Source organism: Tachysurus fulvidraco, chromosome 4 (genome assembly GCF_022655615.1).
Source record: "Tachysurus fulvidraco isolate hzauxx_2018 chromosome 4, HZAU_PFXX_2.0, whole genome shotgun sequence".
In the NCBI taxonomy this organism is placed as follows: Eukaryota; Metazoa; Chordata; class Actinopteri; order Siluriformes; family Bagridae; genus Tachysurus; species Tachysurus fulvidraco.
The window spans coordinates 10103551-10127325 of NC_062521.1; the positions used below are offsets into that span (position 1 = coordinate 10103551).

The 23775-nt window shown below is 37.6% G+C and overlaps 2 protein-coding genes and 1 long non-coding RNA gene across 5 annotated transcripts; 1 reads left to right on the top strand and 2 right to left on the bottom strand.

Moving 5' to 3' along the window:
- Nucleotides 1–7969: 7969 nt before the first annotated feature.
- LOC113644916 (cytochrome c oxidase subunit 7A-related protein, mitochondrial) lies at nucleotides 7970–10806 on the bottom strand. 2 transcript variants are annotated; one of them, XM_027150066.2, is made up of 4 exons: nucleotides 10643–10806; nucleotides 9851–9985; nucleotides 9032–9066; nucleotides 7970–8451 (listed from the first exon to the last, which is right to left on the bottom strand). In XM_027150066.2, the coding sequence occupies exons 1-4, from the start codon at nucleotides 10712–10714 to the stop codon at nucleotides 8424–8426; spliced, it is 270 nt and encodes an 89-aa protein (XP_027005867.1). In that variant the 5' UTR covers nucleotides 10715–10806; the 3' UTR covers nucleotides 7970–8423. The 2 variants fall into 2 exon arrangements, with proteins under 2 accessions (XP_027005867.1, XP_027005866.1); XM_027150065.2 differs by lacking the exon at nucleotides 9032–9066 and having other exon boundaries at nucleotides 10643–10802.
- A 150-nt stretch (nucleotides 10807–10956) lies between these two features.
- Nucleotides 10957–12582, top strand: LOC125141115. Its single transcript, XR_007140484.1, has 2 exons — nucleotides 10957–11206; nucleotides 11592–12582. It is a non-coding gene; the product is annotated as an uncharacterized LOC125141115 (long non-coding RNA).
- A 1342-nt stretch (nucleotides 12583–13924) lies between these two features.
- On the bottom strand, nucleotides 13925–21159 carry LOC113644936 (potassium voltage-gated channel subfamily G member 3-like). Of its 2 annotated transcripts, none has more exons than XM_047811937.1 (2): nucleotides 20231–21159; nucleotides 13925–17842 (listed from the first exon to the last, which is right to left on the bottom strand). In XM_047811937.1, the coding sequence occupies exons 1-2, from the start codon at nucleotides 20857–20859 to the stop codon at nucleotides 17197–17199; spliced, it is 1275 nt and encodes a 424-aa protein (XP_047667893.1). In that variant the 5' UTR covers nucleotides 20860–21159; the 3' UTR covers nucleotides 13925–17196. The 2 variants fall into 2 exon arrangements, with proteins under 2 accessions (XP_047667893.1, XP_027005888.1); XM_027150087.2 differs by having other exon boundaries at nucleotides 13970–17842; nucleotides 20201–21159.
- Nucleotides 21160–23775: the final 2616 nt, after the last annotated feature.

The following is a 23775-nucleotide window of genomic DNA, read 5'->3' on the forward strand; positions in this document are numbered from 1 at the left end:
TTGATTTGGAACAAATGGTGCAATCATGCAATGAAGGGAAAAGAAAGTGCCACCAATTTAATATAAATAAATAAATAAATAAAATCCCCAAATTGCAAATCAAGTTTCCATGGCTGCAATAGAGCAGTACTATGTAAATATAGTCTTGATGACTTTAATAAGTAAACACTGGTTGAATGTTATTTTTGTTAGCGATGAAAAGAGGAAGCGGAGACTGAATCATTTACATGAACATGTAATTACACCCACAAAATCTAAACAGAAATACAATAAGAAAAAAGGACTGTACTTTACAATACAAATACAATAAGACGTATAATCATGAGTCAGAATATTTTGTACTTTGTACTTTGTATTTTGATATGGCTCTATGATAATTATAAAAGCATTTAATCATAACAGAAAAGACACCAGTGGTAAAACCCCAACCAGTGCTAATCATAAAAGTCTCTATTCTCTTTGGTGCATCCTTTCCAAACCCTGCCCCCTTTGATGTTCGTGTGTAAAGGGAGTACGGGGATAGACAGAAGGGGAGAGAGAGCGGTACTGAATAAACGGGTGAGAAAAAAGAGAGATATATGGAGAGGACAGGTGCACTTTGCTACTTCCATCTGCCTTTCTCACTACACTTCTCATCCAGTCATCTCTGCATTTTGCACTTTCCATTTCAGCACTTAAATCATACCTTGCTTGTTTGCATGGATTGTGGATTTGGTGAATAATTTACCATAAGAGAAGAGCGAGTAGAGAGAGAGAGAGAGAGAGAGAGAGAGAGAGAGAGAGAGTGTGTGTGTGTGTGTGTGTGTGTGTGTGTGTGTGTGTGTGTGTGTGTGTGTGTGTGTGTGTGTGTGTGTGTGTGTGTGTGTGTGTATGTGTGTGTGTGTGTGTATGTGTGTGTGTGTGCAACCTCACATCCATAATTGTGAATGTTGCTGACCCTCTGAATGTCTAGTATCCATTTGTACATATTATTATTATTATTATTATTATTATTATTATTATTATTATTATTATTATTATTATTATTATTATTATTAAATAAACCATTAACTCTATAATTGTATTACTAAAATTAACAATGAATGACAAACTACTCTTGTTGTTGATTGAATCACTATTACACTGTTAATGTCTAATACTACTGCATCAGTATACGTACAGTCTCCTTGATTCTCGTGAATGAGGTTTGACCTTTTAAATATTCAATCTTTCAAGCCCTGTGCATCTCACTTTGATTGCCTCTCACTGTAAGAAGTGTGTCAGACTTCTAAGGAGTGACATTTCATTGGCCAACATGCAGCTGGCAGAAAAGGGTACTGGGTGAACCCAAATCTGTACCACTGGCTGCCCCATAAACCTCCTTAGTGGGGAAGATGTTAGTGGGTACAGCTTAAAGAAGAAGAATTACATTTTTCTAAACAATACACAAAGAGTGGCACTGAATCTTGACACAGCTGCTTTGGTCCGGCTACTTTATTTACTTGGCCATTTATTAATCAAGCGATTAAGAGGGAAAATGTCATGTCATAATATAGATCACTATATGAGAAGAGAATGGTATACAGAATACACACACATACACACGTTCACAATAATCATACATTGCTTTAAGTATTGACATTTTTCTTTATGACAATTTGTAGTGCATGCCTCAGAGTAAAAAATAAAAGTCAGGATCGCACAAAGGCTGTCCAGATTCTTTTGAGATGCTTCTTTTGTGAATGCTGCTGTTACTTTAAAGGGCTTTCAAATGCAATACAAGCATCATACAAACAAAAATAAAGCAAAGGGATTCAGTAATCAGAGCAATATAAGCACCATTCTGGATATTGTTTGGAAAAGAGAACCACATGCAATTCATTTATATCGGTTACTGCCTTAATGTTTGAAAATGGTAGCTTGTGTGTGCTGTACAGTATTTTTTGTTCACTGTTGATAAAATTAGGAATTAGAATTGCTTATTTAATATGCCCATAATTCTTAGACAATTATTCTCATTCTTAAGTTCTCATTTTCCTTTGCCATTTCCAGATAAGACCCAGATAAATTTATTGGTGTAGTGTAAACGTCATGCTATTAATCAAAGTACAGAAAGGAAAAAGTCTATGAGTGGCAAATGCCTGCTTTTTTGGACAGGCTTTAAAGCCCAGAGCTCCAGCAGCAAGGCAAGAAAGAGTGACTTCCAGTCCCCAGTGTTTCAAGCTTCAATAAGATCTATTTGTGTTTCTGCCAACATCCTTAGCACCAGTTCATCCCTGTCCATCACTTTTCTCTGGAGAATCACCTTACCGTAGCCCACATGAAGGCTAATAATGCCTGATTGCGCATATGCCACAAACACGGAACCTGAAATGCATAAAAACTGTGTACCCTCGATCCACCTGTGGCAGAAAGCATTTTGAACAGAAAACAGAAATGAGTGACAGGAAAAAAATTCCACACTATGTTCTATACATTTCTCCCCTAAATACGTTTGCTTTTTTTCTTGGTCATCTCTTCAAGTCTGTTAACATACCTGCTCAACCTACCATGTAGTGGATGCTGTAGTACCAAATATTGTGAGTGCTCAGAGAAAAAAAAAGACATTCTTCTTTGGTGCTGATGGAGGGATAAATAGGGAATCAGCCATGTGTAGCATGGACCCTCTAAATAAAACCATCTGAGCTATTTTTACACAATCCTATTAGAGCCACACTCCAGCCTGCTCAGCTATGGAGAAATAGAAAGGAAGGAGAGATGAGGAGCAGTGACCTTCCATTACAGCCATCTTACCCTTTCCATATGGAGGTCAGTCATGTTGGATGTAAAAGGTAAGAGGTAAAAAAAAAACCTGTGGAATTGTGGCTTTGTACGCTTTCCTTTTTTTTTTTATTAATTGCATTGAGCTGTGTAGTACATTTACTTATTGACCCATTTTGAATAAGTGTTATCATGCACTTCAGAATTATCCACAGGGCCATGTGATAATTACTGAAAGCTAATCTATATATACTAGAAAAAAATATTACTAGGAAAATACTAGATAGATGAATACCACAAGAAAGCACAAAATACACTGCCACTGACCTTGTATAGTATGTAGGACAGTGGGTAAGAAAGCATGAGTGTACTTACTATTTTACACACATCCACCACCACCATATTTGGTGTGATGGGATTCCATGGCCCAGATATGTCACTTTTGCAGAGCTAAATGTTGGCCTAATAAGAATGTATCTCTCTTGCATGCCTTCCATCTCTCTCTCTCTCAAATCCACATAATAAGAAGCATGTTCTTTTGTCCAGAGCTCCATAAAGTTTTCCAATCACTCGTTAACATTTCAGCATCAAGAAGCCACTAGAGACCTACAATTGGCTGTCTGTTTAATTAATTCAGTGTATCTTCGAGCTGATGGTAAATAAATGATAATAAATGGTAAATAATCATGCCATGCAGTTGGATTCTTCAGCAATTTCATGTCTATTCAGTACATCAGTAAAGCTGCATTTGTTTTTCAGGATCACTAGCTATAATCTAATCCAGGAGGAAGAATTATGATGAGATTTTTGAGCTCATACTCCTCATTCCCTTTATATTAGTTTTCACAAAACCATCTGCCCATCTCTTATTCTTTTCCTTTCCCTTATTGTCAGTCACTGCCCCATGTACCTTTCTCATAAGGGCTGGGAAAGTACCAGGTAGAGAGAGGAAGGCTGCTTCTGAGCAATCCTGTGGTGCATGGAGAGAGAGAGAGAGAGAGAGAGAGAGAGAGAGAGAGAGAGAGAGAGAGAGAGAGAGAGAGAGAGAGAGACAGACAGACAGACAGACAGACAGACAGACAGACAGACAGACAGACAGACAGACAGACAGACAGACAGACAGACAGACAGACAGACCCTTGCTTGAGTAACTAAGGAATACTTATTTCTACCCTGTCATGTTTGATAAGCTTCCAACATCAGATCATTCATCCTAGCCTTATTTGCTGTTTGTATTTGAACATATATTCCATGAACACTCCCCTGAACATGAAGTCCCTCTGCATTTCTGTTACAGATACACCATGAAGAAGAGAAAATGAATAAATAGGCTCAGGCTAGCACAGTGTCTACAGTTTGTCCCCTGTAGGCCATAATATCTGGTTGTCTGTGATTAGAATTATAGTGTACTGGCATGGGAACACAGCATGGAAAGTAGTTAATTTATTTTATTTTTTTATCTGTAATGCTTAATGTGTCATGGATATGCACACATTGTCAGTGTCAGTGCAATCAACATGACTCATGTAACTCAAGTTCTCATCACACACACCCACAGTGAAAACCCAGCCATGAGGCTCACCATTTTAGAACACCTAATGTGCGATGGGAAGTGGTAGTGGGCAGAGTGAGAGAGAGAAAGAGAGAGAGAAAGAGAGAGAGAGAGAGAGAGAGAGAGTGAGAGAGAGAGAGAGAGAGAGAGAGAGAGAGAGAGAGAAAGATGTAGGGGTTGTAGGAGGGAAAGTGAAATGATGCATAGCAGACAAGCAAAGCAAGAGAAATGTGGTAAAACATTGAAAGGAGGGGGTAAACATTTAACCGTGCACCATGCATATACTAGCCAAACCCAAATATGATTACACAAGGGATTAAGAGTGTATCTGCAGATTGTGCTTGTCCAACACTTCAAACCCCCATTAAACAGCACACTATCTCTCTCTCTCTTGTTCTCTTGTTCTCTCTTTCTCTTTCTCTTGCTATCTCGCTCTTTCTCTTTTTCTCTTTCTCTCTTTCAGAAAAAGGTGAACCTCCTCACTGCTTCAGTGGAATGGCCAAAAACAACATCTGTTGTTTGTTATAATGAATTTTTTTTTCACAGTCTCTAGCAAACCAAAAAAAAATGGGATGAACACAGTACATAAACTGTCTTCAGTGTCCATGATAAAAGGGAATGTGGTTGGATACATAGCAATTTATTGAATTTTCAGCTTTCAGTGTGTAAATTAGTGAAATCATTACTGACCCCCGTGTTCAGTCTGCATAATTCATGAACTGGACTGAATAATGCTAAAGGAATGAAAACAACATTTACTAGCCAGTGTAGACTAGATTTTCATTTTTCATAGTTTTAAGTGCACACAGTTGGTAGTTAGTAGTTTGTTTACATACACTGAATGCACTTGTCTAATGTTAGTCAACGTTTCTGCTCAAGCAAGGGAGGTCCCTCTGGTAAACATGACTCTATGAAGGCTTTCTGTTCCTTGCTGATGATGAGTTCAGGAAACAAAGATTACTCATTGTACAAAATTGTATTCATTAGCAAATGCTGCATCCAGTAATTTACCTCTTTTTTTTTTATCACTGTCAAACATTGAGATATTTTGCTCCCTAAGGCCAGATAACAGGAATGAATTAACTCTGGAGGCATGCCTTTGAAGGAAGGTCTTTGATTCTTTTTTCCTCAGAAAAGCTGTTTTTGAATGGAAGAGAAAAGCAAATAAACGCCAACCTCCTCCAAGCCCCAAGACAATAAATGGGTTATTCACTCCGTATGAGTCAGAAATCACCTTACAATTTTCATAGACCTTTGCAGAACCTTTACTTCACAGAGCCTACTCAACCCACCCTGTCCGTTGCCATGCGAACTCTGAAAGAGAGACGTTTCATATCTCTCACTGCAGCTGCAAACAAATATTGCTTTATCCTGCAATTACTGTACTCTTCAATGAGCTGATGAGAATGATGGTAAACCAAGTGGTCTAAAAAAAGCACTGAAACTCTTGTCTGAAAAATAGGTCTAAGCTGTTTAGAGTCTGGAGTTAAATCTGTGGAGGGTAAACTGCATCTCAGCCTTCATCCACCCAAACCCTGAAAACAGCAATAAGCATGGTGTGTGATAGACTGATCAGAGTGGGTTTAACTGCATGATTACCCAGCAGGCTTCAATCACTCACTATGGCAGCAGTGCTGAACAGAACCTTTCAGCCCACACTTTCACTTCTCCCTGATACCTGCCAAAGCTGCTATTCAATATCTGTGCTTCCATTAGGCTGTATATAATATAGTGTATAAGCTTCTAGATTAAATATTGCTGTCAATTTTATGGTATTACTATTACTACAAGTCTACATATGTAAATCTCTATGTATGGCCTTTTTTTATACCAGAATATATATATATATATATATATATATATATATATATATATATATATATACATATATATATAGCCGATCTGATTCAATGCAGATTTCTTTCCTTTCTACAACATTAATTCATTCATTATCTCCTTAATCCTGCTCAGGATCACAGGGGATCAAGTATTTCCACAGATCACCAGGTACAAAACAGCAGTGACTAGTCTGTATATTCATAAAAACATGATCATTTGCATTTCAAAACATGTCCAGAAACCTAATATGGAAAAGGTTTTTCTGAACAGACTTGTCATGTGAGCATCAATAATTTACATATCTACAATCCATCAAGAATATAGACGATAACTTGTGATAGTGAGTAGTTGAGAAATAGACATGAAGGAAAACAGTTAGCAGATGAAATCATTTTTACTGCTATAAAACAAAGAATAAAGTGGTTTGTGAAGAGCAGTTATTTGGCTCATTAGTCATTGGAAACATGCAGTGCAGTCACAAATGTACTCAACTAGTGGTGAGCTGATTGAAGCTGTTCCATTCTCAAATCATAACCAGCATCTGTATCGAGTTCAAGACAACTATTAAAATCTCTAGCTTTGTCATGAGGCACTTTTAAAAAGAAAAGTCACTCAAAGGGTACTAAATCTGTTCCTTATAAATTATTCATTCATGGATGTTCGGTAAACACTTAGTCTGAAAGGGCTGCCATAGACCTGGACCTATCCTGAGAACCCTGGCACAAAAAAAAGGCAGAAAAAAACACATAGGACAAAACAAAGATAAAATGTGTGTTTGTCTGCGCCCTTATCAAATGGCCATTATCTACAACGATCAGTCATAAAAGTAAAACCAATGGCTGGTTAAGTTAATAATCAGTTAAATAATAACTGATTATTTCCATACAGTGGCACAAGAGGTGGGATATTAGTCAGCATGTTAACAGTCAGTTCTTAAAATTGATGTGTTTATATGTCAACACAGAATGAGTGACAGATCTTTAAATGGTAATATTGTGTTAATAAGTGAGGTCAGAGGAAAATATGCCAGGTGAATTTCAAGCTGCCAGAAAGGGTAAAGTAAGTTGTAACAGTGTATACAAATGTAGTGAGCAGAATTTCATCACAGCATACAGAAAACTCCACCAGCAGGAGACCACATCAGGTTCCACTCCCGTCAGCCAAAAACCAGAAATCTGAGGAAGTCCGTCCTTTTTCCAGTCTTTAGTCTGCACATGATAAATTCAGATTCCTGTTCTTAGACGATAGGAGTGGAATCTGATGTATTCTTCTGTTGTTGGAGCCCATACACATAGGATGTTTTGAGCAAGCTGGGATGCTTTTCTTCTCAGTGTAAATTCTGGAGACTGCTGTGTGAAAACAGAACTAACCCATTTGGGACCAACAACCATGCCATGTTTAAAGTCACACAGTTCAGACCTTTTCCCTATTCTGATATTTCATGTGAACAGGAACTGAAGCTCTTGATGCGTACCTACATGAGTTTATGCAGACTGGAAGGTAAAATAAGTGCGTAAATCAGCAGGTGTACTGGAGATCCTAATAAAGTGAGTGTAAATATTCACAGGAAAGTCAAACAAATTCCTGCACTCTATCTATTCCTTCATTTTTATGAAAAAAAATATTTATTTTCTCAAGAAAATTTACAAGCATGTTATTCACAGTCAAATTACACATGAAACAGATCTATGGCCATGTAAATAATGAGTGAACACAAGCACCTAAAATGACTTTTTTATTCTTCAGTGAGACTGAGATTGTCTAACTGCCTGTTATAAAAGTATGTTATGAATATATTAACAGAAAACTGGTCCAATAATTTTCTGAACACACAAAAACTGCTGGTACAGTTCCCATTTATTTCACCATTTCACATTGCACTCCGTTGTCATTACAAGCATTTGTGCATATAGGTACCTGACCCTATATCCAAAGTAGCAGCTGTATTACACCTTACCACATACACCAGATCTCTGAACATAATCTTTTACAGAGGAGTGATGGTCTTGACCTGTTTTTAAAACATGAACTTGCAAACCCTCTTGAGGGCCATATAAATTAAGGGTTAATAAGAAGTGGAAAAAAATATTGCAGAACCAAAGCAATTATGCAAAGTGTCTTTGGGAATACAGTCGTAATGGTCCGTTTCTTTGCTCCACGGGGGCAGTTTATTCGGGTTACTCAACTTTTCTGGGCTGAGCAGCAAAATACAGGGCCACTAGGCAGTACAAGGTTCCTCCGATCGTCAGGCCCATAGTAGTCCTGTACAATAGTCGGTCGATGACGCCGCGCTTCAGGTGAATTGGAACGCCATCAGCTTTCTGTGAAGTAGTTACAAGTGGTTACTTCAGTTGTGGAACACTATGCTCTGATGTTTTTAACAGGAGAAAAAAAAAACACTTTCGTAATGTTAAAAAAAAAATGCAAATATGAAAATAAATAAATAAAACAGAAAAATGCACTGAATACTTCTAATTTACATTTATTAATTTTCGCAGGTGAATTATGCTTTTATCCAAAGTGACAAAGAAAAGTACCTACAATTCAGGCAAATCAATTATCAAGTGGGACAACACAAGCATTTATACAAGATTTTTAACTGAGTTCTAGAGAAACTAGATGCACAGAGACAGGTGTAAGAGCTTGTGTAAGTGCAAGTTTTTTTTTTTAAGTGGTTAGTTAGTGGAAAAGGTGCGTCAATAGATATTTTTTAAAGACTGACAGATTCTACTGTCAGGATTGAGAGGGTAAGTTCATTCCACCACTAAGACAATCAGATTGAAAGTTCTGGAGAGTGACCTTGTGCCTCACCACCTACTTGTTCCATATGGAACAAACTTGGAACATAAACCTCAAAGAGTGGTGAAGTTAGTGTGTGCTGTTCCAGATAAAGTCTTGTACCTGAGAACCAAGGGCCTCGAATTTAACGCAGGTAGCTTCAGGAGGAAAGTGGAGAGAGGCAAAAGGGGATTCATATGGGAGATATTGTGAACACACATTAGCTTGTCTGATTTGCAAAAACCAAAAATGGAGGGAGTGAATTTATATTCCCATCTATGCTCAACAGACAGATAGACATCAGTAATTAGAGTTGTTGACCTATTGCTTAATTAAGCCTAGTTATGAATTTTGTAGTAGAAGTTGAAATTTAAATGCTGGAAATAAACTGTTTTAAATGGTTTGGGGTAAATTTAACAACACTACAAATCAATTAACAAGAACAATGTTGACAGATGATTTGATAATCAAAACTATTAATTGCCATCCTAACAAGAATCATGCTTTAGGTTTTCAGTTAACATGCCAACTTTCTATCATACAGGATGTCATACAAAAGTCAAGAACCAATGGGAATATGTGAAGCAACTGCTAAGAAAAGAGCATAAAAGGTGAACATGTAGAACATGTAGAAAGTATATGAAGTTATACTTATTTGGGCTAAAGCCTTACAATACAAAATCACTATTTGATTTATGAAACCTTTTGCCTGTTCCCAGCTCTCATGACCTTGTTTACAGATTTGGATTTTTTTTTATTTTACATGCATTTGACAGCTACTTTTATTTAATGCTTTGCAATGTTGATAGTGTACAATCACCTTAAATATATATTTTAGATATGTTATATGCAAATGTTGTGCTGATATCGAGTAACCAAACATAGGGGAACAACAAGACAAAAGTAAAAGAATATAAATGACCAACAAGATTAGTGGAATACCTGAAAGAGCTTTTGGAGCTCAGGGACCTTGTTAGATCCCAAATACTCGGCTGTAGGTCCTGCATCTGATACAACCTTGGTGGGTAAGGCGAAGATCATGGGGGTGGGTTGTGAGGGAATGGTGGGTTTCAGCCCCTAGGAAAAATATATACATATTATACACTGAAGTTTAAAAGCAGTTTATATCTACAAACAACCAAAATGTTTAACCTGTTTGGGTTAAAGGCTAAGAATGAAAGCACACATATAATCTTAGAAGGATGAAAAGAAGGTCAATATTGGAAGCCACCAACTTATAAACAAGACCCAAAGCTTTGCCAAAATACTAATATAAGAGAGAGAAAAAACCCTAACTGAAATAAATAAAATATACAGGTGATATAAATAACACTCACCGAAATCTCATTAATCACCTCAATACTACTGTAATTCTTACTTATTGGAACAACATCATAGCATCAACACACAGTATATTGTGAGAAACCAACCACTAAGAAAATATATAATAATATTTCACACACTCATCACTCTCTCTCTCTCTCACACACTCACACACACACACACACACACACACACACACACACACACACACACACACAATCTCTCTCTCTCTCTCCCCAATAAACTTTATACCCATTTAAACCGGACAAACTAAATTCAACATAAACTAACGGTTTAGCTGCAAACTTCCTGCTCTGTAGCATTAGCTTTCAGCTAAAGCTACCTCCGGCGACACAAACCACAGTGAAGGTCAAGTTTACCGACTGCACAAAACACCGAGCCCGTGTTTACCTGAGGGCAGTATGCACTGGCCGGTGTAGATCCCGTCAGTTTTCCCGTCACTCCACTGATTTTATAATACATTTTGAAACAAACGTATATATTAAACAGAGGTCACACCACACTCCTGCTTCTCCCCACACCAGAAGAGAGAGGGCCCAGCTGAGCGGAAGTGACATCACATAGCAGTCTTCTGTGTGCCTGAGCCAAAATACCCTTTTTTTTTTTTGGTCCTGGGTTTAGAGTTTTTTTCTAGGACACATAGTTATTTTTTTAATATGTCGTCTTAAAAAAGATTAATTTTAAAGTTTTTGCATTATTACTATGGACGGATGTAGTCTATGTTGTGCCTGGGTGAATTCAAAATGGCGTCTTTTATAGTCACAATTACATGAATACATCAGTTCTTTTTTATTCAATTAAATATTACATTTGCAGCATGATGAACTGCCATGATAGATTCCATATATTTTGTTTAAATTATGTTTGTTTGTCGGTTTGCTCATCGGCTAGGTGTGAATCACTGACAGTTGCATCACACCTGACATTTTGAGCTCCTTGACAATGAACCACTGGGTATTAAACTAGGATTCTGAACATTCATGATGAATTGCAGGATCTCTTCTTTTGCTAGGGTTGAAAAAAAAAATGTGACCATGAAGGAGAAGCTGAGTCCTGTTGTGTAATATAGGGGTGGTATGGGGTATGGTGAAAGCTTAGGTCTGGATTTTCTCAATATTCTCATTGTAAAAGGAAGCAAAGCCTTCAGCAGTCAGGGAGGAAGAAGCAGAGGGTGTTTGGGGTTGAGTTCTAAAGAAAAATGTTATTGTGGAGCTTACAAGGACATTATGCAGAAGTTTTAAACTGTTTTGTAGAAGGCAGTTTTCAGGAAGCAGAAGTCACGTCACAGTAAGAGACAAGATCTGTATTGATTTTTACACTTTCTTTCTGCTGATCTTAGTTCTCTCCGAGTGCTGCGTGACACATCTGACAGCCAGGACAGGAGCAGAAAAAGAAGTCTTCCTGGGTTTAGAAGACAGAGGGCAGAGGAGGTCCATGGTTGATGAAACAGAGAAAAGTGTCTGTGGGGAGGAAAAGGAGTCAGCGTCATCAGTTTTTTGGCTGGTCTTCCTTACTGTTTGTTTCTATGATCTGAACATAACGTGATAGCTACCTTAACATTTTCCTTGTAATGCACGACCTCTGCGTGATTCTACTAAAGTAGACACTGATTAGGTAGAGATACTAGATATTGCTATTACCTGTTACCACTTAATCAGAAGTGTTAAAATTTTTATATTCATAGGCTAATAAAATTAAATGTCATGGTAAAATTGGTTAACTTACTGTACAAACTAAACCAGACCTATATCCCACCACTTTTTTTCTCTACAATGTCTTTTATTCTTCATGCATTGAAGATCTGAATTAATACTGAATTAATATTTTTCTATGTATTATATAGTATATATTAGTAACCTTTATTAACCTTTATTTTGAGTATTATATTAACAGCTATTCAAGATTTTGATTTACATGACATTTAACAGTATTTATATATATTAATCTAAAGATAATTATACTCTTTGGATGTGTATTTGTGTGGTGTCTTTGAAAAACTGTCCACATAACTGAAATGTTTTCATTCTAGTCCAACTGAAAGACACCAAATGAAAAAAATAATAAATAAGGTATAAACATGATCAATATGACCCTAAAAACTATGTCTCTTGTGTATACCATTGTTTTTCCAAATAGTAATATTTATTGTCATACATTAGAGCGTGTATGCTCTGCTATAGTTTGCACTGTTTCTGGTCACTGCTTACTGATATTCGCATTGTTTATTCTGTTTGTTGATTATCTGATTTGTGTCTGTTCTTTGACCCTAAGTTTGCCTTGATCGATTTGGATATGTTTACCATTGTTTCATTAAAACTGCCTCACCTGCATCTGTCTCTTTATAGTGACAATGGCACAGGTACATTGCAAATATTTTCACAGCACTGGTCACTGAAGAGAGACATTTATTTTCTGCATGAGGAAAGATCATACAAGACAATGTCCATTTATGTCCACAAAGGCCCTTGTTCCCAGATGCTTGATCACTCAGGATTGTTACTTTGTGACTAGACTGTTGCAAATTGCTCTGGGCAGGTCTCCCTCTGAGTGCAGTTCGACCTCTGCAACTGATCCAGAATGCCGCTGTTTGACTCGTTTTCAATCATCCACAAGTTCTTCTACAGCACACCATTACTATAGTCTTATAGCTTGGTTTCCTTATGCTGCCTGCATGAGATTAAACCACTAATGCTTGCAAAGTCAAAAACTCCAGCACTGTTGTCTGATCCCACCATCTGTGTTGTTCCGCTGTTGCAATACATAGGTGGTGGAATGAACTCCCCCTGAAGGACCGAACAGCTGAGTCACTGGCTATCCTCAAAAAACATCTAAAGACCTAACACTATTTGAAGTACATCAGTCTGTTCATCATTTCACAGTTTTATCTTTTACAATTATTGTGGCCAGAAATGCTTGTTTTTGCAGCTTTCAAATTTTTTTTTTTTGAAAACTACTGAAATTGACAAAATTGCAAACACAGAATTCACTACTACCAGTGAAGTCACATATATAATTACTCTCAATGATATCTGTATTCATGTCCAACACTTGATTTGAGAAGGGCTTTGACTAAATGCGTGTTGTGATGAGACACAATACATCTTAGTCCGAATCTGCCAAAAATTAAAATCTCCTCAAAAACTTTCTGCGATTGCAAAATGTAACTTTTATTAAAAAATGTTGTGAGTGACATATTAATATAATTATATAATATGTAGTATTTTTCAGCAATATTACCTCAGCAGAGTCTTCATTGTTGTGACTACTGTAAGTGAACCAGTGTCAGAATGTATTTGTGGATAGAGACTCAAAGCACTTGTAATTCTCTGGAAAATGGTGTCTGCTAAATGACATCAATCTAAATATAAAATGTAGCATGGTTTAAGGCATATTTAGAACCTAGATCCTAAGCCAACATGATCTTTGCAGGCAGAAAACCTAGACAGGTTTATAAAGTATTATATGAGAAATTATTCCACTTTAGTTGGTTAAAGATATTGATGGTGAGATATCAAAGTATATTATAGACAGAATTCAGAGAGCTCTAATATCTTTACCCAGACCACCACACATTTTTCACACTGACTAAATTACTTCAGGAACCTACATCTTCCAACACTTGCTGTAACTCTTAACTCTTCACTATCAGGCATCCTACATCTCCATGAATTCTCAAAGCAATACAACTTGCACAAAATAAAACATCCTTAAAATGAACAGTAAGATCATTGCATTTAGCCATCAAGGATAAATTTATTCATAGTTTATCACAGAGTTGTTTCAGCCATTACAAACACATATTTTATGCTACTTTATACAAAATAGATTCTCTATTTTAAAAACACAGGCAGTGCTAAAAACAAATAAAAAAGATTACTGGAATTTTAGACTTTATGCTTAACTAGACTTTTACAAAAGTAGCCTACTGTAGCTACCCACCTATTAATCGAATGTAACAAAATATCTAAGTACTAAATTACCTTCAAGTTCAAATTCCCCTACAAGAAACTCAATCCATAGAGTAAAATATGCAATGGCATTTTGAATTTTTTTTCAATTCTTTTCAAAAACTTTTTTTTCTTGTTTTTTGAAAGGTTTACTTTTTAGTATCTGTGGACAATGTTGCATGACGTGACAAACGACAGGCTTCATCCTCAAATGCCAAAAACCTACAAAAATGTGGGTTCGACATTTAGAATTTCTCCTTGATTGACATAGTATGAGGTTATAATTCAAATATCAAATAAATTAAAATAACAAAAAAAACAAGGTTATACAGCCAGTAGGCAGTAGATTCATCACAGTGAACAGTGCCAGTATGAGAACACAATATAATAAAACACAATTTTCTGTATTGGCACTTGATTTTAGATTTAGCAATTAAACAAATAATATAAAAAGGTATATCTGTACATACGATTCTGTAAACCAGTATGCATACTGATTACTTAAGTGTTCCATGAGTGAATACATTTTTGAATGTCCTAAAAAACTTTAAAGGGAAACACTGAATATCATTCTTCAGAAAGATTTTAAAAATAGCACTGAATAAAGTTTTATATATCCTGTGAGGGCTCTGGCAGTATTATCGATTTAGTAAATGAGCCTCCTTATAAACTCACATGGCTTAAGAGGGCAGTTGAATAATCAACCTTTGGCACTCAAATCAATACCCACATTCATTTTCATTGAAATCCTGAGCTTTTCATTAGGGGGTTAAGTTGACAGAACATGTAAAATAAACGAGAATTATGTTTACCATATATATTGAACTGGCTTATCAGCAGTATTGGGAAAAAGGTTTTCCATCTTGACCTTGGATTAAAAAAATTGGCTTTGACATTCTTTTCTTAAGATTTATCAGCTGTGTTTGGATAGAAACAAGCAAGAGGCAGCAAAAAGCAGCATCAGGCAAAAATAAAGAGAGAGAGAGAGCATGAAAGTGAGCGAGAGAGAGCAAGAGTAAGCAATAGAGAGCAAGACAGACAGAGAGTGAGAGCAAGAGATAGCGAGAGAGAATAATGAAATTACACCTCCCATGTGACATGGGGCTTAATTGTTAATAAGGATATATATAAAGGAAGATATAGCACATCAGGCACATCAGATACATCTTCATTCCTTTTATGGCCCACAGAATGGATCGTCTTCCAATCAAGACATCAGTTCCTCAAGAGGAAAGCAGTGAGATGACAGCAAATGAACAAAGATGCTCATTAGTGACAATAACAGAATTAGCAGGGAGGAGTATCAACCAGTTAAAGGAAACATAGCTGGATATGAGTTGAATTTGTGGTGTTCCCTCCTTCCATAGTGTGTGAGATTCAGTGAAGTCAAATGTTTTTTTTTCACCTGTTTCTTGGTGAGACATTATACTTCGTTTGGCTTTCAAATGAGATGTACATGTGATATGAAAAGCTAGAGTGATTTATATGCAGTTTGGTCAGTTTTTCTTTACTGTTAGAAGGAGCATTTTCCCCAATAATAAAAATAATCAAGCACAATTTGCATGAAAATAAGCATTAATAAAAATGCAAATCTCAAATAAAAAACAACAGATGAAGCAAACAGACTGCTTAGACCTGAAAGATTAATGTCATGTACATTAGTTTTATGCGATTATTCTTGTCTCATTATTTGATTCACATTTAACTGTAACAAAGTTTTCTTAGCAAACGGCTTTCTTGAACTCAGTTAATTCTTAACAACAGGTTTGTGCCTAGTAGCAACTCAGTTTTAAGCTCATTCTTAAACCATCCAGGGATCTTTCTATGAAAAGTTGTTTTTGACATAACAACACAATACTCAAAGCTTTTCACTGCTCAAATGTGAAGACATATTGAGCTAGAATGGATGCACACTGGTGGTGAATTTGGAAAACATTATATGTATCGCATGGCCAATCAAACCATCTATCAGTGTTCTCAGTCAGAAGCTCTCTGTCTTCCACTTTACATATTTGGCGATGCTGCACAGTTGCCTACACAGTTAGGCATCATTCCTCTCTATGGCTCTCTCTCTCTTTCTCTCTCTCATGCTTGCTTTTTCCAATGTCCCTGCAGATTTTATGTCACACATCATTGGATTTTACACAAAAATTTCATTCAGTGCACATTTCACCCTTATATAACCACCTAACATTTTCTTTCAGGGACAGCTGGACTGCTGAGATCTGAGAACTTGTTTTTAATACAAACAATGCTATCATAATAATAAAAAAACTCAATGAAATTAGTTTAATTGTTTTTTTCTCCTGTATGTTTGCCAAAACTGTAAGTTGTCTAGATGATATTAAGAAGCAAAAATCTTTCAGTGGCTGCATGCCATATCTAGTGGATGAAGTGTCCGTCTGGCTGGGAGGATGAAGCTTTTTAGTCCTTGTTGAGTGTGCTTAAAATTTCTGGTAGACAAGTCAATGTTGCCCACCAGCAGTTCCTGTAGTTTGCCCCTGACTGGGATATCTGGACTGAAAGACAATGTTTCCATGGTAGCCTTGCCTGTAACTGTGAAAGGCCAGTAAATGTTGCTACTGTAAAACAGCACAGCTGAGTGAATCCTGACTTCCTGAAAATTTGTATGTCAGTGGTAGACTTGCTGGGTAAACCATGGGCTCTCAACTTGGACCATGGAGGAACACAGAGTTCACAGTATTTGTTCCAACTTTGCACCACAACACTTGACCTGACTGAATGTGTTCCAGTCTGTGTTTCTAGTGAAATGAATTTATGTGGAGCAGGGCTGGAACTAATCCCTGTAGACTCTAAGTTCCTCAGTGGACTGAGTTGAGTACCAGATGGGCTAAACATACGTAAACTCATTTAAGACCAAACTCCTAAGTTCTACCTGAGACCAGATATTTGAATGATTCAGATCATTCACTGAGCCGAGAGAACAAACTGAATCTATTGAAATAATGTCCGTGTAAAAGTCTGACAGAGACACAGTCAGTTGAGGAATTCAGCCGAGAGGCTCCTGGTGCAGCGAGCAGAGCGGAACTTGAGCTCATGATAGCACTGCACGAAGCTGTGGTAAATAAAAGTAATGGGTAGTGCTAACAGCACTATGCCACTCACCACACAAAGGCCTCCTAGAACACGCCCTGGCACGGTGATGGGGTACATGTCTCCATAGCCGACAGTCGTCATGGAGATAATAACCCACCAGCAGGCGGCAGGGATGCTGGCATACTCCTCATTGCTGGACTTCAGATCAAGGCCATGCTCAAGCAGCTGGGCCAGGGCTCCAAAGATGGCCATGGCTACGCAGATGAACACCAGCAGCATGACCATCTCGCGGTAACAACGGCGCAGTGTCAGGCCCAGCGTTTGCAGGCCCAGAAAGTGGCGAGCCAACTTGATTACCCAGAAGATGCGCATCATGCGTAGCACGCGCAGTGTCACACCGGCCCGCTGCAGCTGTGAGTTCTCTCCAGTCAGGACTGTCATGGTCACGGAGATGTAGTAAGGCGTTATGGCCAGCAGGTCAATGATATTCAGTGGACGACGCACAAACTCACACTTGTCACGTGACACAAGGAAACGTACGATACACTCTGCTGTGAACCAGCCAATGCACACCGCCTCGATGATCCTAAGCAGACGCAGAATTATGTGAGAGAAATTCGAGAGAGAGGCATTAATAAAGGGGAAGCCATTGACTTAGCATGCATTTTACTGTAGCAAGCATTTGATCAATATTTACTGCTAAACAGAGTTTGATTAATTAAATTTCAACCATTGCCATCAAATTAAGAATCTGACAAATATTTAGTACATTATATAAAAGAGGTTTCTTCTTCAAACTGGCTGTGGATCTAAGTAACAAAATAATAATCAAAAAAATAATTGAAAAACTTCACACTAAATAAGCATTTACTAATACCTAATTAGCATAGACATTATACACAAGATAAACAAACAAGTTCATTAGGGTGTGAAATTGAGTAACTATTACCTTCTGGAGACTTTGTTACAGTGTTAGTCATGCAAATGTCTAAACATTCTCTAAGACCTAGAAACATTTTTACTTAACAATGCCACTTTATTTAACAGGTTTTAGTGTATGTGGTATGTAATTAAATAGACAATATTGATTAAAGAAATAAATGTGTTAAACAACAACAAAGCCATACTGATTAAATATTTCAAATGTAAAATTAATTTCTGTTTTCTGTTTTGTGGCTTAATAAAATTGCATAAAAGCATGTTAAAGTGTTGCTAGGTCTTAAAGACTTCAGCAATTCAAAAGCAATTAGTATAGGTCCAGTTCAGAGCCCAGTCAATAATTTTTTGCACTTTTAACACGACTGTTCGCAGTTAAGTTTTCTTTATTATGATCAGCACAATGCTGGGCAATCTGAAAAGGAGTTAACAAACACATGATAATGTGAGCTAGGCTGAAGCATGTCTCTAGCGATGTCTTGTTACTACAGATGACCATCTTAAAAAGAAAGTTTCACATCCACTTGAAAGACCCTATACCAAATTAAATCCTCAACACAAATTGTATTCCTTATGTGGGTTTGTGTTTTTTTATACTAAACTGCAAATGGTGGTAAAATTTAATCGGGGAAATCTTTATGCCAAGTGGTGTGGAACTAATGATGGTGCCAAAGAGAGCGAATGTCCATATATAAATAATTCTTACTGTGCAAGCACTGAACTGGAATAAAAGCACATTTTTTTTTACAAAAAAGAACAGATCCATAATTACATCCTCTATCATGTATGGATGACATTGTTTGCTTGAATGACAAACCTGACATCTCACCTAAACAAACTTGTCTCACACAATCTGTCTCTCTCACCCACTTACTCACTCACACATACACACACACACACACATTCACACACATATAGACATAGAAAAGCCTGGGCGCTCCATAGGTACCAGCACCAACACCTTCAGAACAGTCCACGTGGCAATATAGATATAGGACAGACACATGAAGAGGTTAAAAGGACAGAAAAAACAACTCCAGAAATGTGAAAGGAACTGTACTTAATTAATTGCATAGCTATAACATTAATAAGATTTTAAATATGTTAACAATTTCTTAAGATATGCTACATATTTAACAGTTTAATAACAGAATTCATGCTGAATTTTACCCATTAAACCCACCTAACCATTAAATGATAATGTAATTGCTTGAACTAAATACAACATTTGTTTTTCACACCTATATTTTTGGAAATGCATACTACATTTTGTTTTATATCAATGTACAGTGCAAAAGACATATTAGTGGTCCTTAAGAGCTAATTATGTGTTTTATAAGTCTGAATGCACACTACAAAAGGAAACACTACAGTGACGGGCATTTCTACCATTAATTGCGCATCCTAGTATTTTTTCCCCGCGAATATATAACGATTATGTAATTCCATATGCTCACTGTAAAACTTCATTAAACACTCAGCACAACGACGCTTCAGCACCTTGGACAGGGTCAATTGTGATCGTACTAACGAATATGCGCTGTAAAAATTGTGACCAGACAATTTGACATATATTAGTTGGTTTACTTTATTAACTTTTACTATTCTTGAATCCGGAGGAACAATTTAATGCCATCTTTTCTCAAGTGCAACGAATGAGTATAATATATATGATGCATTTTTTTTTTTATAGTGGCGTTGCTAGATCTCCAAATTCGCAGAGTTTAATTTAACATGAAGTGTCTATAGAAGGTTCATTCAACAAATATATATGTCGACTGATTTATGTTTTATGATCGAAGACAAAAGACGAACATTTATCAAATATAACAAGAAACACAAGACAAAACACAAGTCAACCGGCTTGGACACGTGTGTGGTTTCTAAAACTGTCTTGGTCAGAGATCATGCACATGATTAGCGAAAACAGGACTGTTTAAAACGTGCTTTGACAATTTATTAGCAGTGCATCGTGCATGAAAGATACTAGAAAAAAAGGCATAAGTACCCGGCCGGATGGTCTATAGACTCTGTGTACCTGTGCTCCTCCACCATGTTACTTTCGGCCGTTTTCCAGTCGGGCAGAGTGCTCGCGCACAGGAGCACCATTGACACAATCACGAAAATGACAGAGACAGCAGCGAGAATCTGCGCGGCCACTGAGGACGTGGGCTCCTCGAAGGTCCTGCGCATGCTCTCGAGCCACTTGGCGTCCTTTACGCGCCCAGTGCCTCGCCGACTCCGCTGCTCTTGCTGCTTTTGGTCATCTTTGTTATCGACACGTCGCTCCTCCTCGGTGAAGTGGGTGCATGTGTCGGACATGCGATCGTCCAGGCGACGCTGACAGCACAGTTCCAGATGTGAGCTTTCCAAACCCCAGTATATCATCTCGTTGTAGAAGGAGAGCTCGCACATTCGTGGCACTATGCGCAGTTTGCCGTGCTTTACATAGAGCATGAGGAAGCCGAAAGCTTCAGCGTGACGGTCGAAGAAGAACTCGTTGCGCTCCTTATCGTAGTCGTCGCACACTTCGAGCACCTCTCGCTCCGACGCGCAGCTGTGCAGGCGGCTCACTCTCCTCAGAGGGAAGTCTTTCAGCACATCCATGGGAAAAGCGTACCGCGTGCCGCCCACGTTTAAGATGCAAACGCTTTGGCCAAACTTCATCCTCGGTTGCGTTCAGCGAGAACACGATAGAAAAGTGCCAATTTTGGCGAACTGTAGGCAGATGGAGAAACTCCGTCGCTGAGCGTTAGTCTCAGAGCGCATGTTTTGGCCGTCTTTAAGTGGAACACAAAAGCTCTAAAGATCCCTATGCAGTCTCCGTGGAGATTAGGTTAGGAGAGCAAACTTGGAAACGCGAGCGTCGACGCGGAAGAAAGTACGAAGGCGCGCACCGTTACGCGCGCACAGCGTCTCACTGAGGCGTCCCTGTGCCACTGTCAACTCGAGGAAAGCAGGAGCCACTGTCAACTCGGGGAAAGCAGGAGTGATGTCAGGCGCGCGCACGCACGCGCGCACGCATACACACACACACACACACACACACACACACACACACACACACACACACACACACACACACACACACACACACACACACACACACACACACACACACACACACACACACACACACACACACACACACACACACACACACACACACACACACACACACACACACACCTACGCACACACACGCACACAAACTTGTACCTGGACATTTAAACAAAGTCATTCTTCGACACATACGCGCGAGCGCACGTTCATGGTATCTTTAAGATTAGACCTATATACAAATTGTGTAATTATAGATACGTAGTGTTAAATTGCATCAATTACACTATGTACTGGTAACTGAACGCATATTCACATTTTAACGGGTTAGCAGATTTTGCGGCGCGAACAGCAAAACAGCTAGAGGGCGCCTCCTCCCTGTGTTCCCTCATAGTTCTCGTTGTGTGCATTTTTTTTTTTGCCCCATTACTCACAATTACCCGTCCATCCACCTCAAGCTAAAAGTACTGCAGCCATCTCATACCAACTTGACAACCACGATTGTAAGCCTTCTTAAAATTGTACCCAGGAAGACAGGTTCTTTATTGCCTTTTTCAGGGTGAATTTGGGTATATTGGGTCAGGTGTGTAGGGCCAGTCTTATATAGAATGCATTTACGTAAACATGAAGGAACAACTATAGTAAATTGAAGTGATTAATTTTATATGTATTAAATTGTGTTTTCAAGACACAGCTTAAGAAGGTGGATAACACGGAAACAAAAACAATACTTAAGCCTACTACAGATATTTACATAGTGTCTTGTTTACTCTTCGTGTGCTGAATGTGGATTTAATTGTTCTTGCTGTATAAAATGCATTATAAGATGCTATTGAGTCTACCATCCTGATGTGTAGTCAATTTTATTTTGTCTAGTTTATTCCTACAATATTGGAATAGGTTGAAGATAGATTTGAATACAGTGTTTCTTAAGTCCTGTTACTGAATTTTTTTTTTTGACTCCATGAACAAATCATGTGTCAACACATTGGGGATTTAAAAAATGTGTCACATCCATTAATTTGCAACAAGGCTTAATTCAGTTTGCAATAAAACTGAATTCACCCTACATAACCTTGCTTGATTAATTATGGTAATGTTTCCTTTGAGATATTTAAAATATCCAGTAAGCAACCTCTAGCTCCTGCTAGGCATATTTATATTCCCAGGCAAATAAAGAAATGAACTGTTTGCAAAGCCTTTAATTAAAATGTTTAATTATAGATTGAATTAATGCTTTGCAAAGTGCTTTGACTAGCAGGAAAGCTGCTCTCTTCTGTGTAACTATTTCAAATAGAATTCAGTGTCGTCTGAATCACTAAGATAACATCAAAACAGTATAAATGTAGTAGAGTATGATTAATAATTTCTTATTCAAAAGGACATAATGCTTTTTGCTAACAATTGTTTAAACTAGTGCTAATACACTGCTATGAAAAACTAAACCAGATCAGTGTTTGTGTAGACATGGTTGAATAAAAGCATATACAATAGATAATCTAGCTTACTCAGAAACTCAGGACTGCAAAGTCATTAAGAATGAGTGCATGGAAAGTTTTTCAGATGAAATCTTTCATTTAGTGTATGATTGATTGTGAGATCAGTGGTTTACTTAAGAGCTTTGTTCAAGGATCCAACATGGCAACTTGGTGGTGGGACATAAACTCGTCATCTTCCAATCAGTAGCTTGAAAACAAAGCCACCAAAGCCCTCTAAAGCAAAATGTGTTTTTGGAGATGTAAGGTACAAACTGAACCACTATATGTGCTCTACAGACACAGTTGTTCATTCACATAATTGAGCCACTGTTAATATAAAATACATGTAAGTCTATTCTGCTTTTGTAATCTAAGATTAAAAACTCACAATATTGAAATACAATTAAAACATAGAAGTGATTAGGATAAGAAATATTTATCTGTGGCATTTATTGCTTCACATGGGGAAAATCAGTTTCTGAAGAGGTTGTGTACGTGGTCAGCCATCCTGGTGCCACAAGCACTAATTAGGCACATAATGGAAATCCATGAAGGCTCCTTGTGCCTTTAATTATCTTTTCCCAGTGCTTGGTATGCCATGTCTTACTGCTGTCTTCTATTAATGAGCCCAGTCTAATAAAAGCTTACACCAGATCGAAAGTTGCATGATTACGCATAGTACTAATGATGGCTGTGTCTGCCCAGCGTCATTCTATCACTGACCAGCGGTTAAATGTGAATAAAAAGGTTCTTTCAATTTGTATCTTTAGCCTGCAAGTTAATGACTTGACAATTAAAGATTGGAGTGAGATCAAAGGTCTGCCCCCCACTTAGTCTTCTTTTTATGTAGGTTGCTGAGGTTTTTATATTAGGTTATTAGCATTAATTAGAGGCTAGCACGAGCTAGTAGCTCATTACATTTACAGCAAATATCTAATTTATTTATAAAACAGTTTTCTGATGTGATAGCTTGATAAATTATATGATCTGTGTTACCCTACAAAAACCAAGGTTTGCAAATTCACAGGGTAAATGTTCACCTAGA